Raw genomic sequence first — 19757 nt, forward strand, 5'->3', positions numbered from 1 at the left:
ACTTGGAGAAACAGATGTCTGGCGATCTGTTAAGTTTCAGGTGGCCTCATTTTAAAAGCTTGGCAAAGCTCAAAACATGCATCTCCGAACCCAATCACCACAGTTTGAGTCTGCTTCTATTTACAGAAGTACAATTGAATATGGGCGGCACGGTGGCACAGTGGTTAGCACTGCTGACCCACAACACCAGGGACCTGGTTCGATTCTAGCCTTGGGTGGCCGTTGGTGTGGAATTTGCATGTTCTCCCCATGTCTGTGTGGGTTTCTGCCAGATGCTCTGATTTCCTCCCACAGTCCAAAGATGTGTAGGTTAGGTGGACTGGCCATGCTAAATTGCCCCTTAATGTGCAAAGACGTTGCAGGTTAGGTGGATTAGCCATGGGAAATGCACAGGTTTACAGGGAGACGGCAGGGTGGTGGGCCTGGGTGAGATGCTCTTTCAGAGAGTTGATGGAGACTTGATAGACCGAATAGCCTCCTTGTGCATTGTAGGGACTCTATGGCTTCTCACTGAATGTCCAACTATAAGCAATTAAGTATAAATAATTCACAATTTACAAACATTGTGCACTCTAATAGCACCAGACAGCACCTCCAGGGCATGAGATAGGTTGTGCCTTTGGAATATCATACAGCTGTAAATCATTTAAAGAGATGGCACTAATTTTTGCAGCAGTATAGGTTTACTGCATCCTCATTCAGCTAAGACATAATGATCAGAATACTTACCAAATACATGGAATCCTAATGTGCAGGTATAAGTGGCCCACTCAACATCCCTGATGGGTTCAACGCTCACCACTTGCTTACACACTGAAGGCATCCCTTTACACCAGAAACAAAGTAAAACGTGAGGTTTCAGTCAACTGAAGTGAATGTTAAGTGGTGAATTTTATATCATTTGAATTGCACAGGCAATTACAGAGCCATTTCGAGCTATGGAGCTATAATTTCAAAACACTAAATGTGCTTCCAGCAAAAGCTGGAAATATTTACTGTCATAGCTTAAGCTAGACTATCCATTTGAAGATAGCCTGAAATCACAGGGGCTAACGTAACTCACTCAAAAATCCACTCACTTTCAAGAGTTAAAATGGAACTCACCACAGTGTCCAAACCCCAAATTAGAATCAAACATAACAATTTAAAATCTATTAGATAATGGCCTTTTTGATTGTAACATTTGGGATTTGCTCTTAATGAAAGGACAATTAGATTGTACTAAAGGAAATCCTCTCTTATCTTCTCAACCTTGGTTGACGACCTCTGAGTCAGGAGAACAGTTTCAAACCCCACTCCTTGTCTTGGGCACATCATCTCAGCTGGAGGCTCAGCGGAAGTGACCGATTGACAGAGGTCCTGTTGTTCAGACAAGGCATCCAAGAGAACACCCTCTCTGTCTCCTCAGGTGGATATAAAACACTTAAAGGGCAGAGTTTTTTCAGTGTCTGACTTAATTTTTAAATTATGTCATTTGTAGGACATGGGCGTCACTGGCTGGCCAGCATTTATTGCCCATTTCTAGTTGTCCAAGGGCAGTTGAGAGTCAACCAATTATTCTGGCTCTGAAGTCAATTGTAGACCAAACTAGGTAAGGATGGCAGATTTCCTTCCTTAAATGGCATTAGTGAACCAGATGGGGTTTTACAACAGTGGTTTCATGGTCATCAGTGGATTCTTAATTCTAGATATATATTTTTTATTGAATTCAAATTCCACCATTTGCCATGGCAGGATTTGAACCCAGGTCCCCAGAACATTAGCTGAGTTTCTGGATTAATAATCTAGCGATAATACCACTAGACCATTGCTTCCCCCAATATTTATCCCTCAATCAACTGACAATTTCCTTGGTCACTGTCCTTATTTGTAGGGCATACCTGTGTGAAAATTGGCTGCTGGATTTCCCCACATGAATAAAAATTACTCTACTTAAAAATTACTCATTGGCTGTCAAGCACTTTGGGATGATCCAATTTTAGAAGCTTTATATAAATGTGGTACGGTGGCACTGTGGTTAGCACTGCTGCTTCACAGTGCCAGGAACCCGGGTTCAATTCTGGCCTCAGGTGGCTGTGTAGATTTTGCATATTCTCCCCGTGTCTGCGTGAGTTTTCTCTGGGAGTGCCAGTTCCTTCCTACAGTTCAGAAATGTGCAGCTTAGGTTGATCGGCCATGCTCAATTGCCCTGAGTGTCCTAGGTTAGGAAGATTAGCCGGGTAGATATCTGGGGTTATAGGGTTAGGATACAGGTGGGATGCCCCGTTGGAGAGTCAGTGCAGACTCCTTTTCCTTAAATATTGTTGTGCTTGTAAAAAATAGTTAAAAACGAACAAAAATTTTTAATCTTTTTCTTTCTGCGTCTTTTGTCTCAATTTTAATCCCATCTTTCTTTGTCTTTATTTTACTTGAGCATGATTGTGTACGGAATTCAATATTCCAATTTATACTTTCTAGATTAGTCACTGCAACCCCAAATTTTACTAGCGGGATTTGGAGTAGTAGTCAGGAAGCCCAGAAGTCCGGGTTGCCCCAGACAGTCGATTTCAACATTTGCATCTTTATTCCCCAACAAGTTCCCTGCCTCAATGCCAACCTACTGACTGTAACATATGGACCAGCATAATAACGGAGGTATGGAGAACACTGTGATGTGAATATATGTGAGTAAAACACTGTGTTCTATTTGACATGTGAATACAACATTGTGATGTGGATCAGTCCCATATTCAGATGTGCATGCTTATCTAAGGCATTTCCATTTTAGATCAACAGGGGATGCTGTAATCAAACCTTTGAGTCCATTTTATCACTTGCTGCAGCAGTTGCTTGGAACACTATTTATCTGGTGGAACATTGCCAGAACTGAGGCTCTGGCTGGTTAAAGCAGAGCCAGCAGCAGCGGAACAGGTAAAATTAAGAGTGTACAAGAGACCAGAATAGAAGGAGCTCCGTGGTCTTGGAGGGTTGTCGGAGGTTACAGAAATGGGGGGGCGGAGCCATGGAGGAATTTGAAAACAAGGATGAGAATTTTGAAATTGAGGTGTCAGAAGCCAATCACCTTTTGATGGGACAAGATATGCCTTAAAAACAAATTCCAAATCAAACTAACTTCCATTCCAAATCTAAAAAATGCAATACTTACAGTACAGGATCTCGTAGTCGCCAGAATTAGACATTAAATACTGTGAGTCAGTCGACCAGTCAAGGTGTGTGATAAAACTGGAGTGACCCTATGAGGGGGAAGAGATGACATCTTGATTATACATGAACATGGTTACCATTGTACGTAACCTTCTGCTCCGATGGAGCTGTTGAGAAGGTTGCACGCAATAGAAGGTTAGAGAACAGTTTAAATGTGTCTGCACCACCTTATTCTCATGAGGAAAGCTCTGCATAGTTATCAGTGCCCTTTGACTGAAAAGTGAAATTTCTTACTGAATTCTAAAAGGTTTGAGCGATTGGGGCAATGTAAATGGGGAGATGCTGGCTTAGCTGTCCATTATGCATCCTTCCCGATATTAAATACTATTTCACTGGTTAGCACTGCGGCCTCACAGTGCCAGGGACCTGGATTCAATTCCGGCCTTGGGTGACTGTCTGTGTGGAGTTTGCACATTCTCCTTGTGTCTGCAGGGGTTTCCTCCGGGTGTTCCAGTTTCCTCCCACAGTCCAAAGATGTGCGGGTTAGGTGGATTGGCCATGTTAAATTGCTCTGTGGAGTCCCAAGATGTGTAGTTTAGGGGGATTAGAAGAGTAAATACATGGAGTTATGGGGATAGAGTCTGGATGGGATTGTTGTTGGTGCAGGCTCAATGGGCCGAATGGCCTCTTTTTGCACTGTAGGGATTCTGTGATTCTATGATTTGGGCAATCTGATATTATTCTCCCATTTTGTACCACTATCTAAAATTACCCCCACTGATTTAACCAGCATTATAACACCAAACTAAGATGCAATAAATAAATTCAACTTACTGAGCATTTACCAACTCGGCTGTATTTTCTGCCATTTTCATTGACCGTGTAGATGTAAATATAATTATCGTGGGAGCCAATTGCTAAGTAATTTCCCTCTATAAAAAGAAGCACAATGTAGAATAGATCGCTGATAGTGGAATGAAAGCAAACCTGTGCTTTTAAAACGTACAACATCTTTCTGAAAATAACCAATTAAAATATAATATTACCAGTTGACATTCCTATACAACTGTGACATCAGTTATTACCATATCAGTAATCATCTTTCTTCAGAGCCACTGTTTTGAATCTGTGTTAAAGGACGGTAGCACTCAGATACTGCATATCTATGTCTCACTCAAATTTTAACTCAGCATTGATAGTCAGCGGAGCAGCATGGTGGCACAGTGGTTAGCACAGCTGCCTCACAGCCCCAGGGACCCGGGTTCGATTCCTGGCTTGGGTCACTGTCTGTGCAGAATCTGCACGTTCTTCTCGTGTCTGTGTGGGTTCTGTCTGGATGCTCCAGTTTCTTCCCACAGTCCGAAAGATGTGTTGGTGAGGTGCACTGGCGATGTTAAATTCTGCCCCAGTGTACCTGAACAGGCGCCGGAGTGTGGTGACTCTGGGATTTTCACAGTAACTTCACTGCAGTGTTAATGTAAGCCTATTTGGGACCCTAATAAATAAACTTAAACAGTGATACAGTGTTGACGTGAATATGATCATATGTTGTGTCCGACAATGAGAAAATGAGGGACAATTTGATTGTGTCAAATAGGCAAAAAATTGAAGGCCTGTTATCTTGATTGTATTTTTGATTCAAAAAGGAAAAAGATCTAATTAAGGTGCGGGTAAACACATATCTTTGTTTAAATAATTTAAATACTAATTGTGCAATTCTCCCTCACAGCCTCTGGCATAAAGCTACCTGTCAAATTATCCTTCACTCAGTAGCCAGTTCTGTAATATTTACATGAGCATGAATCTCATTACCACATGCAAACGACAGAAGTAATTGCCCAAATAAAAACACAATAAAAACCAGGAATGTTAAATATCAATTTGTTTAGATGTTGAAATCTAGAATACAAAATCTGGTTGACAAAACCATGCTTATCCCACTGGTCGACTGGCATGGTGAGCCAGTAAGAGTGTGAGAGTTGGCTGCACTCGGTTTCTCGCCCCTCATGCTATGAAGCCAGCGTAATCAGCCTTGCATCTGGGAAGGGTGCAAGGCTGATTTTAATATCAAAATCTAAACTTAAATCTTATCAGTGAGCCTGGGACGGAATCATCTGGGCTTGCTTGCCTTAACAGGCAAAGGGGAGCAGACATAACACCCTGTCTGGTGGGATTGCAACCCCGATAGTCAGGGGCAAGGGGACAGTGCCCCTTGGGCAGTGACAGCCTGGCACTGCCAGCCTGAGACCCTGGCAGTGCCAGTCTCGCACTGCCAGCCTGCCAGCACACACTGGTGCACAGCCTTAATACCAGCAAATACAAGTCAAAAACCAAAGTGATAAAACAGTGTTATCTAATCAAGGCATTCTAGATGTTTGACCAGGCTGATATCTTTGATTCAGCTGGAAGAACTTGGTCAGCTTGGCTGCAAATGAAGCATAATCCTTTCCTGTCAAAAGTATCACCTGCCAGCCAATTGCTACACAATCTCACTGCAGTTACAGAGATGTTAGCGGGATCCATGGCCTGGAGTAAAGCATTGTGATGTGACAAAGGAATGGAATTTTAAAAATCTGTTAAGGAGGAAGATGTCAGGGAACATCAACTCGAATACTGGGAAATACAGTTCAACAAGAGTTGTTCATTCTTGTCAAGTTCCGAGACCAAGATATTGAGAGACACAAAAATTGTCCAAACCTTTGAGATTGGGTTTAGTGAATAGAATCATAGAGCGATAGAACACAAAGGGGTTAAATGAACCCATTATGCCTGTGCTGACGCTTTGAAAGTGATACCCAATTAGTCCCAGTCCTCTGGTCTATTGCGATACTCCCGCAAATATTTCCTTTTGAATAAAGCTTTCATTTTTCCATGAAAAAAAAGCAGCAATTGTTGCTGGAAATGAGAGACTCAATCTGCTGGGTGGTGGCTAATTATTTCTAGCTCAGCAGCTGGAACAGATTAAAAACAACCATTCTTAGAGTGAGAATAATCACTGCACATTGCATAGCTACAAGCTGAAGTTATGAGGGAAGTCACACCAGTTTAAAGTTTATTTATTAGTGTCACAAGTAGGCTTACATTAACACTGTAATGAAGTTACTGTGAAAATCCCCTAGTCGCCACACTCCAGTGCCCATTCGGGTACACCGAGGGAGAATTTCGCATGGCCAATATACCTAACCAGCACGTCTTCCGAACTGTGGGTGGAAACCGGAGGGAACCCACACAGACCCGGGGAGAACGTGCAAATTTTGCACAGACACTGATCCAAGCTGGGAATTGAACCCAGGTCCCTGGCACTGTGAGGTAGCAGTGCTAACCACTGTGCCACCATCTGGGCCATTATAATGATGAGAACCTGTGGACTCAGGTAGATAGGTGGAGGTTAGTGCCTGAGTCTTATTGAAGATTTTCTTTTATTCTTCCTTATTCATTCCTGACATCTGGATGTCAACAGCAAGGCTAAGTGCGGCTAGCTAGGGAATTTCAAGAAGTTTTGGGATGATTCCTTCTTTGCTCTGCAAGGCAGTAATATAAATGCTTGAGGTAAAGTCTACATCAACAATGTAAAAAGCGGTGCATACCTGGTGAATAGCGCATGACTGAGAGCTGCTCATTTCCATCAGTGTGAACAGTCACCAAATCCTTCGATTCAGTATCCAGAACTAACCACCTGTCAGTGAGATAAATTAAACCATGGTTCCACTGAGAACTATCTACATACATCAAACATCCTCAAGTGCAGGACTAGCCAGATTGCCATTCAACTTTTGCAGAATTACTGCTACATGTTAACATATAGGCCTGGATTTTCACAGAGTTGGTACAAATCTAGAGACTGGTACAAATGGTGAGGTGGGAGGGGGGCGGGTGGGCAGGGGGAGTGCGGGGTGGGTGGTGGCGGTCAGTGGGGCTGGGACAGAAATCCTGCCCCCATTTCAGGCCAAGAAATTTTTTGCTGCTAGGCGAAAAGGCGTGAATCGCACAGTGCAAAACACAAATTTACTTGGTCAATTGAAAATCGTTTATACAGATCACAGCTTCGCTGTTCCAAAGGCGCAGATTTATGAAACAGATGTAAATGATCTGGAAGGGTGAATTAGGTCCGCTTAAAGTGTCATGATCTGTGGATATTTAAATGCCCAGCTCTTTAAAAATTAAAGGGCTACAGCTGTCGGTTAGAGTAAAAAAAACACATTGCTGGACAGCATTTATTGATGCAGCTCAGAAACAAAAAAACACCAAATGTTCTTACAGTTTCAGTGGCATTTATTGTTGGCATTTCCCAAGGGCTGGTATTACAACTCAGCTTATTATGAATGCGTGGCTGAATTTCAAAATAATCTCAGCACAGGGGTTGAGTTCACATTTTGATTGACAGCTCTAAGAGGCTATTAAAGGATTCACTATCTCTGATGCAGCTACTGAATAGAAGTTTATTTGTTTTATAAGATTGACTACTTGAGGGGATTTAAAATCTTTGAATGGGTTTCATAAATGGGAGGTTTTTCCCCCCGGGACTGAGAACTCTATTGAGTTGTTAGAAGTGTAATCTTTTTTGTTGCCACATAGTGACTGCCAGATGAGTGGTATAGAGGGAGCTGAGTGAGGGGGTAGTGGCATGGTGGGGGGAGGTCTGAGTGCCATGGAGGGAATATAGGTTGAAGGGTGTGGGATTAAAAGGGTCTAACAGCCCTTTGCAAAACTGGGTTGAAGATTCAGCAAATCAAAGCTGGTGGTTCCGGCTCTCAGCTGCCTCGGTAGCCACCTTAGTGCACCAGTAAGTTCAACTTTTGCTGCGTAGCTCTTTTGTTGAGACAAAAACTAGAAATTCTTGCTCTATTTCTCCATTTTCCACCCAATAAGAGCTATAAAATGATGAACTAAATCATGGTTGTTCATGACTTTGACTATTGAAACATGACCTGCTCCAGATCAGTTGTATTTCTTTCATTTTGCTGTGAATTTGCATGAAAAGAAAACCCAAAACAAAACAACAATTAGCACTGCACAGCCTGATTGATGGAGAAACCACATATTCACACATACCTTCCAGTTTGGGTTCCTATAGCAACGACGGAGCCTGATGGATGGAAACCAGCAGACTGAGCTGGGTCCTATAATTTGGAGGAAATATATTCAGAAGCACAGACTGTTAGTAATAGATTAATTAAACCCCACAGAGCTGAGAGATTGTAAATCTCTATTGTTTGAACATGTATAGTAATTATGTAGGTGGAATGTTTCCTGTTAAGCAAACATTTCCTTACAATAACAGAGCTTTTAATAATTAAACTATGTTACAGCCATATCATACACCCACCGTGCCAAGGACTGCTTTGTTTCCACTCGGAAAAATTCTTCAATTACAAGGCAAAAATCATTTGAACGGTTTGGGCCAAAATTGTTTTTTGAACTCTCGCTGCTTTCAACTTCCCTGCCCCTAAATCTTCCCGTCTTGCTTGTCCTAACCCCCAAGTGCACTTTCTTCCATGTTTTGTTCTCGCCCCGTTGCAATGAAGATTCAGCACACCGTCTCCCATGGTGAAACTTTCCCAGAATCTGGAATAACCTTCCTCGGTCTTCATACAATCCCTACAGTGCAGAGGGAAGACATTTGACCCACCGAGCCTGCGCCAACAATCCCACTCTGGCCCTATCCCCATAACCCCACGTATTTACCCTGCTTGTCCCCCCTGACACTAAGGGGCAATTTAGCATTGCCAATCCATCTAACCCACACATCTTTGGACTGTGGAGGAAACCGGAGCGCCCAGAGGAAACCCATGCAGACAGAGGGAGAACGTGCAGACTTCACAAAGACAGTGACCTGAGGCCGGCATTGAATCCAGTTCCCTGGTGCTATGAGACAGCAGTGCTAACCACTGTGCCACTACAAAGTAAAATAAAGTTTATTTATTAGTCACAAGTAAGGCTTACATTAATACTGCAATGAAGTAACTGTGAAATTCCTCTAGTCTCCACACTCCACCGTCTGTTCGGGTAAAAGCGCCTAACCAGCACATCTTTCAGACTATGGGAGGAAACCGGAGCACCCAGAGGAAACCCACGCAGACATGGGGAGAACATGCAAATTCCATACAGAGAGTGACCCAAGCCAGGAATCGAACCCAGGTCCCTGGCGCTGCCCTCCGTCTTACAACCTACACACCGTTAAAGCTCAGGCCTCTAATTCTTGATTAATCTCATGTTTTTTTCATTCTTTTCAAGTTGGGTAGTATCATGCACTTGCCAAAGTTTTTCAATTTCCAACAAAATAATCTAGAGGGTGAAAATATTGGCAACTTGATACCTCGATGATCTTGCTCCATATGGTCTGATGAGCAATAGCGTCCCACAAAGTAATATGTTTGTCATGTCCACATGTTAGGAACTGTTCCTTATTTGGATGACTGGCCAACCCCCACAGTTCATCTGTGTGACCCTATTGCAGAAGAAGTAAAGTGAATGAATGTTCCTGAAATCAACCTTAAGAGTTAAACAGACCAAAAAAAATCAGAGATCAGGTTAGGAATAATGCCTTGGGGATTAATATAAAATACACAGCTTTGACAAGGTTTGCTGAAACGTTTTATTTGGCTGTGTTCAACATCCGTCTCAGCGAAAAACCATTCTTCAAACGTAACACCGACCATGAAATAATAAAGGTTGGTTTGCCCTGTGTTTGAGAAGTTTAACACTTTCCTTGGCCCGTAAGGCTTCTCAGAGCAGGAGGATTGCAAAGGCACAGGCTGCACAAAGAGGGACGAGTCCTCCACAACAGACTATAGTTGACTGCTCCCTAATGTGTTCAAATGTCATTGATTATTGATTACTGCAAAGATTCATTGGCCACTGTGTACGGTGAACAACAAAAGAAAAAAGTCGCCTCTTCAACTTCAGTGAAAAGAAGTACAATAGCGCCAATTGAAATTCAGACGGTTGCCCATTATCTCTGGAGCTTTGTGACAGAGCCAAGAATGAGTGCAAAAATGGAAAGGCAACCAGTTCTGGACCTTACAAAAAGATGGGTATAAATCCCAAGTCTAAAGGGCTACTTTGACAGTAGCGGGTTCCACATGAGTGATTTACAATGGGAATTAATCAGCAGGAGAAATGAGCAAGGTTTACATGCATTTGCAGTAATGATTTATGAAAATCCCTTCTGGAAACCCAAGCAAATTGAACAGATAAAGTCTGCATATTTTGTACTCATTCTGCTCCTACCTGGGTGATTGGGTGAAAGTCTCCAGATAAAGTGCCTTGGATGATAAAGTTCCTTGTTGTTCCAATGAGCAATACTTCCCCCCTTCCTTCAGTCACTGTCCTCACTGGACCAAACTGCTCAGGGACCTTAATTAGAAAGAAGAGAGGTTAACAGTTAGATTTGATACAAGTCTGATCAGTCTGGGTAATGCTGTGAAGCCCATTTATCCTCGCAACAGGAAGCTTACACTCCCAGGGCAACAACGTAATGAAATTACACTTACTCACAGGATATACTTGCCGCATTATTAGGCTATATTGTTGGCAGAATAACAACACGTCCTTAAGTGCTACTGATTAGTTTGTAGACTGTGTCTCTGGATAGAGGTGCTATCATCTGGTTCTACTGACCTATTCCTTGTTGGAATTTTAAAAATCTCAACCGTGCAACAGGTCATCTTCAAATTACAGAGATGCCAAAGGTATCACAATCTTTTATCTGATAAAACTTACAAACAAAGCAGCAGTGAAAATGAAAGTGCACATCACAGAAATATGAAACATACCCATAACCTGAATATTACGCTCTGTCAGCACAGGGCCAGGAGTGGATGTAATGTGCAACCAGCTGTCGAAAGCGAATACACACTGGTTAGCCAAATAGTAGACAGCCAGTGGGAAATGCATCTGCTGAGAGAGCCATACTATTGGGGGAAATGGGGACAGAGTGGTCTCTTCCATTAAGGCTGCTGTGGATGGAATAAGGAAGGGTTGGGGGGAGGAATGCGTTTTAAAGGACCTGTTTGGCTCGTGTTTTAATTTTAAAACAGCCCAATTCTTCCATTGTTCTGTGCAGGATGGTAGGATTTGTGTTTGCATTATCCTAGTGACTTATTTAGGTACAACTTCAACAGAAGATCTTCTGCCCTTCTAAGATTCTGTGTAAAAACAAAATGAAGCACTTTAGCCCCCGAGGGAACCACTACTAACTTGATAGCAAGGTGATATAAGGAACATAATTCTTTTGTTCAAGGCAATGAACTTCAGGTATTGACTTAGTTTAGAGCTAAAAAGAAAAACAGGCCCAAGAAATTGAAATTACACCATCGATAATGGAGATGTTGATTAAATTTAGCCATCTGCCAGAGAAAGTGATTGAGGCAGGTACAATAGCAAGATTTAAAAGGCATTTGGTTCAGTACATGGATGGGAAAGGATTAGAGAGATATGGGCCAAAAGTGGAGAATTCAGAGAGCACCATGATCGGTATGGACTGGTTGGACCGAAGGGCCTAGTTCTGTGCTCTCTGACTCTGTGACTCTATAACTGGTTTAAAACAAAACCCATTGTCCAAGGTTGCCTGTCCTTCCTTAGCACTCTACACTTACCACATATTCATATCACATATTTTTCAATGACTGTATCCCAACTCTTAATCATTACAAATATTAATATTTAATTGCCAGGACAATCCAAGAAAGAATACTGGATTTCTATTCTGTGAAACAAATTACAGGACCTTACTAGGGGCAGAATATTCAATGGTCAGCTGCAGAATATCTAACAACAGAGCCAGAGTTGATATGTTGTTTCCCAGGAATGATTCCGTCATTGGCTCAGAAGCCTCACCTCAGTTTCCTGTAGCTTCTGGTAATTGCGATCCCAGGAGATCAGCTTCCGGTCTTTTCCTCCGCCTGATACCAGCGTGCCGTCACGCAGCATGCAAAGTGCAAATATACCCCCTTCGTGGGCCCCCTGAATAGCACAGCTAATGCGGTTGGTACCTAAGATAAGTTGTCACAATAACACAACTGTAATAATAAAAAATGAACAATGCACCCAATAGATCATTTCCAACCTCACTTTAAAAAAAATAGAATCTTAGTATTCGTTTCATTGGTTACAAAGTCACTTGGAAAAAGATTAGATAATGAGAAATAGTATTTATTAGCAAATTACAATATGGGGACTGAAGCTAAACTTTTAGCTCTGTGTGTATTTTGCTATAAGCATGGTGATTTCCTTTTCTTTGAAACAATGATAGTTTCATTCATGGTAACATGCAGGCACAGTGGTTAGCTCTGCTGCCTCACATTGCCAGGGACCTGGGTTCAATCCCAGCCTTTGGTGACTGTCTGTGTGGAGTTTGCACATTCACCTGTGTCTGCGTGGGTTTCCTCCGGGTGCTCTGGTTTCCTCCCCCACGGATCCCATTGCAGAGTATCAGTGGGTTCACCCTGTACTGATCACCCCCAGTAGATCCTGTCCCCCCAGTAGGCCCCACCCCCTTGGCACTGCCCGGTGCTTGATGGGCAGTGCCTTGGTGGCACTGACCAAGGGCCAGCCACCCCTCATCCCCAAACTTCCTCACTGGGGAGCCTCAGTGACCTCTGTCCCCACCAGCCGGCTGAGCACACCATTGGTGGACAGCAGTTGTAAACCCCTCTGGAATTTCCATATGGTAACCAGACCTGCAATTTGCGACATGGGCTGGTTACTCAGGAAAAAAGTACCTGGGAGACTGATGACTGGCTTGACATCAGTCATGAGTCCCGCCAAAGACCCCTGCTGATATCCCTGGCCTGCTGCACTACTCGAGCAGCGCAGTGGACTGGAGGAACCCTGACCAATTTCTGTGTCTTTGCAATAATCTGGCTTAGATTGGGAACTCCAGGCTCCAACTTGGGTTTTACCATTTTTGGTGCAGCTGGTGGAAATATTGATAAATGTCTGGAGGCTAGATTTTCACCTTCAGCAGAAAATCACAGTAAGTGCAGGCCCAAATTTCCATCACACACCGACGACACACAGACCCGCATTTCCACAGGTTCAAATGACTCCAGACGCATTTCGGAACGGCAGTAGGGACCCAAATTCTTTCTCCCATTCCTGGCAGCGCCTCCCCAATTTTAGATGCCATAGGAAGAGGATGTGGGTAGTGAGCCCACACTTTGCATTCCTGACCTGGCTAGTTCCACTGCGGTGATGGCATCTCCTGGCCACCTGCAACTCCTGCGGGTGGCGTTTCATGGGTATGCAGCTTGGCTGAGAGGCCAAACTCTGAAAATAATTATCTGAGAGGAGGTTTGTTTTGACAGCTGGAGGGAAGTGTTGACTTTGCTTGACTGACATCTTTATGTGTTTATAATGAGTTACTTTTTTCTGTAATCTCTTTTGTGAATCTCTCAGTGTTCATTTGCATAAGATTCAGTGGCGTAAAAGTGTTTGGAACTTGTGCTATTGACACTTTAATGATCTGTTTGATTGACACTTTTATGGGGTCCTAGGAACAGCAGTTTTCTTTTTCACAGAATGTTTCTGAATGAGTGTTTTTTAAAGGAATTCCACACACAGCATTGTCACTATAGGGCTCATTGGTTCAATACATAGTGCACAATCTAGCGACCCCATTAGCCTTGGGCACAAATCTTGCAAGCGGCAAAAAAACAGGATTTGCGCCAACAAGATCTCAGTTTGAGACTTTCCCAGCTCCAGCTGGTGCCAATAGCAGGTTTGTGCCCAGCGAGAACGTGAACCTGATTTCCATAGATTTAAATAAATTTCAATATAATTAATGAGCTTGATGCCTGTCTGCCCACATCGTATTCTCCCCCAGGTGGGGTAATATCATAGATATTATAGAATCCCTACGGTGCAGAAGGAGACCATTTGGTCAGGCCTGCGCCGACTCTCCAACAGAGCATCTTACACAAGCCTACCCCCACCCTATCCCCATAACCACACTCATCCCCCTAACCTACATATCTTTGGATACTAAGGGACAATGTAGCATAGCCAATCCACCTGGCCTGCACATCTTTGGAGTGTGGGAGGAAACCGGAGCACCCAGAGGAAATACACGCAGACACCAGGAGAACGTGTAAACTCCACATAGACAGTCATCCAAAGCTGGAATCAAACCTGTGTCCCTGGTACTGTGAGGCAGCAGTGTTAACCACCGCGCCAGCGCACTGCTGCGAATCACTGCTGGTTTTCAAAAGCCAAAAAATAATCGTAGTTATCACACCAGGAGTGCAGAAGTGCTGAGAGGCCCCGGAGTTTGAGGGACAAAGTTGGACATTGCCCCCTGGCGATGTCAAGGGTGCACAAGAAACGGGCAGTGCCAAGGGGGCTCTGAAAAGGGGTGATGATTTTCCTCCATTGGGAGGGGGTTCTCCTTTTCTGTGGTGGGGCGGGGAGAGAGCTGCAATGCCTGTGTGGGGGGGGGGGGGGGGGGGGGGGTGGTGCGATCTCTATGTAAGGGTGGTGGGCCTAAATTGTCACAATAAAATTGGGACAAAGTCCCAGTGCACTGAGTTAGGCTTTTTAAAACAGACTGTCTCAACACTTCAGGAACCACCAATGCTCCACTTCTGGGAGCAGGGGGTCTGAATCTCTCCTGGATCCATCCCCAACCCACCTTCCAGCCGCCGGGTTGAAGATTATGCCTTTCGGGGGCCTTTCTACATACACAATGAATTTGATCAACTTGCTCTAATCATCTACTTGGTGCATATTTTTAAACTGTGATGGCTATAAGTAAATGGATTGACATTGCAAAGACGTGGGTCTAATTCGGTCACGTAATTGAAGGAACTTTCAGGGTTAATCCAGTTAAATGCAGAGTTATGCAATGTGATTCTGGAAGTTGATCATTAGCCCACAGCTTGGTGAAAGGCAGAGGCAGATTCAGACAATACTGCTGGGTATTGCATCAACATCCAATAAAGGTTAACCCACAGTAGCAGGTACACACCTGACATCTGAGTGCACAGCTTACACCTACAGGCCCAGAGGTCACAGAAACATGCATGAAGGAATGCCCCAAGCACCCAATGCAATATTTCTCAACTGAAAGGATTCTGACAATTGGTTTAGAGTAAGATTAGCCAGGTTCTGTGTCTCTGAAGACCCCTTACTGTGGAGCCTAAGAAACCACCAATAAAGAGCAGGTTGGCTTTCTCATTATTTTGCAAATACCCTGAGCTTCTGATAATAATAGGTTATGATTTTTATGATTTCAGATTTGTCCACCATTCATACAACCTTTTCCAATGCCCACAGAATTCAAACAGGAGAACTCAACCAATAGGAAGCTTAAGCACAAACAGGACTGAGTTGCCTGGACTTGACTGGATGGATTATCAGAACTCCATGTGAATGTCTTGCTTTAGTGAGATACAGAATAATACTGTAACTACAAACATTTCCCCCTGTCTCCTGTGGGTGCTGATATTTTGGTCGCTTAGAATTTCACAGCCGTCATGGGTTTTCCATTGATGACCTGTATGGCCATAGATGTGAGTGGTCAAGCGCATTAAGCCTGCACTGACGACAATCCCTCCTAGGCCCTACCCCTTAACCCCATCTATTTATCCCACTAATCCCTCTGACACTAAGGGGCAATTTAGCATGGCCAGTCTGACCCACACATCTTTGGAGCGTGAGGAAACTGGAGCACCTAAGGAAACCCACACAGACATGGGGAGAATGTGCAGACTCCACACAGACAGTGACCCAGGCCGGGAATTGAACCCAGATCCCTGGCACTAGAGGCAGCAGAGCTAACCACTGTGCCACCTTGCTGCCCATATCATCAATATTGGTTCTCTTTGGTCTGCATGTTCAGTTTCTCACCATCTTGGCCAACAGATCTTTGGAGGAACCCATACATTTTTATTGAATACAAAAATATACACTGGGTGTTGTTGAACACTAAGAGTTTTATTACGTTTTTCCCTTTCATAGAATTCAAACTTAGCCAGACTGGGGAGATCAGGATTCCACTGAGTGTGGTCTTACCGAAAAGTAGAATAACAAAGAATGGTACAGTCCTCGTTAATGTTTAGTTCCACATTCTCATTTTCATGAATGTTGCTGTCAGTAACACTACAAGCTATATTGCTCTATTATGAAGTGAAGTCACAAGGGCATTTGTTGAAAAAAGGCCAGTGTCTAAAGCCTGACTATATACAGTGATGATACTTTTAGTCATGAATAATGTCTTTTCATGTCACTTTGCACACGATTTCAAGGCTGAAATTGGAATTAGATATCACCGACATTTGGGAGATAAGGAGCAATGTAACTAAAATGTGACCTGAAATGCAAAGTTTGCCTCAATCTCACCTTTTCCCCAAACTAGAATATTTCCACTCGAATCGCCTGTTATTGTATCACCATTCTCAGCAAACGTCACACACAGCACAAACTTTGGTTTCTCATGTTTCTACAAAGAAGCAAATACATTTAGGTATTAAGCATTTAGTATTTAAAGTTGCATTTTCTTTAGAACAATATGCAATATTTTTCAAGTTTTCAAGAACCACATATCCATTGTAACAAGACATTCTAACCCATCTTCAGGGACAGTCACTGTCTGCAGCCCACCAGTCTGAATCACTTACCTTCGCCCAGCTCTGCCTGATATTCTTGTGACGTGTAGGAATAGAGAAAAAATATCTGTTGGGTGGAACTTTATTGAAAACATTCACAGATACGGTTGACACCATTTTTCTTGCAGCCAATCAATATCAACTGAACATCGAGTACAGGTTACAAGCTTGAGGGCCACATGGTGGCATAGTAGATAGCACCAGAGCCAGGGACCTGGGTTCGATTCCACTGTCTGTGCTGAGTCTGCACATTCTCCTCGTGTCTGCGTGGGTTTCTTCTCACAGTCTGAAAGACATGCTGGTTAGGTGCATTGACCGTGCTGAATTCTCCCTCAATGTAACCAAATGGGTGCCGGAGTGTGGCGATTAGGGGATTTTCACAGTAACTCCATTGCATTGTTAATGTAAGCCTGCTTGTGACAGTAATAAATAATCTTAAACTTAGACTTGAATGTAATCAAAGCCAGTTTACTTCTAGAATGTAGTAGTCTGTTTGCGCACTTTCTGTTGGAACTAAGCAGCATTTTTTACCCCCATGTCCAATGCATTCCTGTTACCATATATTTCTGTTGCAGGTCAGGTATTGGACGAGTTATGATTACTGATGGCAATCCTGGAAAAGAATCGGCTGCTGTTATCATAGAATCCCTACAGTGCAGAAGGAGGCCATTCAGCCCATTGAGTCTGCACTGACTCTCCAAAAGCATCCCACTCTATCGCCACAACCCCGCATATTTACCCTATGTCCCTAATCGACACATCTTGGGACACTAAGGAGCAATTTACAATGGCCGATCCACCTGACCGGCACATCTTTGAATTGTGGGAGGAAACCAGAGCACCCGGACGAAACCCATGTGGATACAGGCAAACTCCACACAGACAGTGACCCGATGCTGGAATTGAACCTGGGCCCTTAGCACTGTGAGGCAGCAGTGTTAACCACTGTGCCATGAGAGAATCTTTATGAGATATAAAAATGGCAGGTTTTACTTAAAAACACTACAGGCCGGATTCTCTGACCTTGCTCACGGTTAGGATTCTTCACTCTCGCTGCAGTGAATGGAGATATGGCTGAGTGCCAAATTCCTCATTCTCACTGGCACAGGTAGTGGGGCATTGGAGGCCCAGAGAATTACAGCTTATATTCCTGGGTTAGAATATTGGCATTGAAGGATGGTCAAACCTCCTAGTTACAGTTACATGGAAATCATTGTTGTATACAATTAATTGGAAAACTGGTTTTGTGCAAGTATGGTTCTGTTTTCATCTCTATCTAATTATTGCAGTCAAAAAATGGGTACACTGCTTACTCGTTTTCCCTAGATAAATAAAATCTCTCATTAATGTTGAGACTTTCTACCCTTGTTAAACATGACTGACATCCTGTTGACAATACTGCAGAATTCCAGTGTCAGTTGTCACTTTTAATGAGGTTACCTGGTTTCCAGAATATTCTTGTTTCCTCTAGCTTTAGTTGAATTATGTCATTATCCAAGCAAGTATGATGTGGAGATGCCAACGTTGGACTGAGGTGGGCACAGTAAGAAGTCTCACAACACCAGGTTAAAGTCCAACAGGTTTACTTGGATTCACGAGCTTTCAGAGCACAGCTTCTTCATCAAGTGAGTAGCAGGTAAGTTATAGGAATCACGTAACTGGTAGAACAAGGTTATACTTTTGAGGATAAGGCATAACTCTATTAGGACTGAGGTGAGGAGAAATGTCACCCAGAGAGTGGTGAATGTGTGGAATTTGCTACCACTGAAAGTAGTTGAGGCCAAAATGTTGTGTGATTTCAAGAAAGAATTAGATATAGCTCTTGGGGCTAAAAGGGGTGAAGGGATATGGGGGTGTAGGGGGGATCAGGATATTGAATTTGATGATCAGCCACGAACAAAATGAATGGCAGAGCGGGCACAAAGGGCCAAATGGCCTGCTCCAGCTTCTACTTCCTATGTTTCTTCATCTTGGAGAAATGTGCTCAATTTCTACTGCCCATATTTAAAGCACTTTTATCTGACATGAAAAACTCACGTCCTTCTGATTTTTATACAATGCAAACCTACCTCAAACAATCCTTGTTTCTTTGCAAAAGAGCCTCCTTCAAGTGTCCAAAAGTAGATGTGCGATTTTCCACAGGTCACAATGATGTTGGTCTCTGTTGGATGAAACTCTGCTGCAAAGACTGGCTCATTGGAACACTGTCAAGGGTACAAGTGAACACATATTCATATACTTGTCCTGGTGAATCAACTATTATACCAAACACAGAGTTAACCTCAGAACATTTTCTTGCTTTGACTCACATTGTATACTCGTTGAATGATTGTCGTAATGCCTTCCATATTTCTCAGGCAATGCTTCCCAACCTTTTAATGTCATGGCACACCTCTATACTATTAAAAGATTTTCAGGCACAACTCCAATTTTTTTCTGTCTTCTTTCCTTACGGGGAACTTTGTTTTTAACTTCTCCCTGTCCTCAGGTCTTTTGTTTAACCTCTCCCTGTCTTTCTCAAAAGAAGGAACTACAAACAGTCATGAATGTAGCCCAATCCGTCACGCAAACCAGCCTCCCATCCACTGACTCTGTCTATACTTTCCCCTGCCTCGGCAAAGCAGTCAGCAAAATTAAGGACCCCACCCATCCCGGACATTCTCTCTTCCACCTTTTTCCTTCGGGGAAAAAGATACAAAAGTCTGAGGTCACGTACCAATCGACTCAAGAACAGCTTCTTCCCTGCTGCAGTCAGGCTTTTGAATGGACTTACCTTGCATTAAGTTGATCTTTCTCTACACCCTAGCTATGACTGTAATACTACACGCTGTACTCTCTTGTTTCCTTCTCTATGAACAGTATGCTTTGTCTGTATAGCATGCAAGAAACAATACTTTTCACTGTATGTTAATACATGTGACAATAATAAATCCAATCAAAATCTCTCTTAATTCTCCCAGGGATTTTTGCACCCTTTTTGAGTTTTTGCTTTTTGTGAATGAAGGCATA

At 43.1% G+C, this 19757-nt stretch overlaps 1 protein-coding gene across 8 annotated transcripts in view; it reads right to left on the bottom strand.

Moving 5' to 3' along the window:
- eml1 (EMAP like 1) overlaps positions 1-19757 on the bottom strand; it is a 203686-nt gene that overhangs the window by 12973 nt on the left and 170956 nt on the right. For all 8 annotated transcript variants that reach the window (XM_080202531.1, XM_080202532.1, XM_080202528.1 and 5 more), the window contains 10 exons: positions 18818-18952; positions 16483-16582; positions 11983-12137; positions 10375-10500; positions 9461-9592; positions 8197-8264; positions 6732-6820; positions 3979-4076; positions 3146-3233; positions 730-825 (listed from right to left, as the gene is read on the bottom strand). In XM_080202531.1, the coding sequence (XP_080058657.1) occupies positions 730-825; positions 3146-3233; positions 3979-4076; positions 6732-6820; positions 8197-8264; positions 9461-9592; positions 10375-10500; positions 11983-12137; positions 16483-16582; positions 18818-18952 (1087 nt within the window). The remainder of the gene's footprint in view (positions 1-729; positions 826-3145; positions 3234-3978; positions 4077-6731; positions 6821-8196; positions 8265-9460; positions 9593-10374; positions 10501-11982; positions 12138-16482; positions 16583-18817; positions 18953-19757) is intronic.

This window comes from Carcharhinus amblyrhynchos, chromosome 14, assembly GCF_965287045.1.
Source record: "Carcharhinus amblyrhynchos chromosome 14, sCarAmb.v2.hapA, whole genome shotgun sequence".
Taxonomy (NCBI): Eukaryota; Metazoa; Chordata; class Chondrichthyes; order Carcharhiniformes; family Carcharhinidae; genus Carcharhinus; species Carcharhinus amblyrhynchos.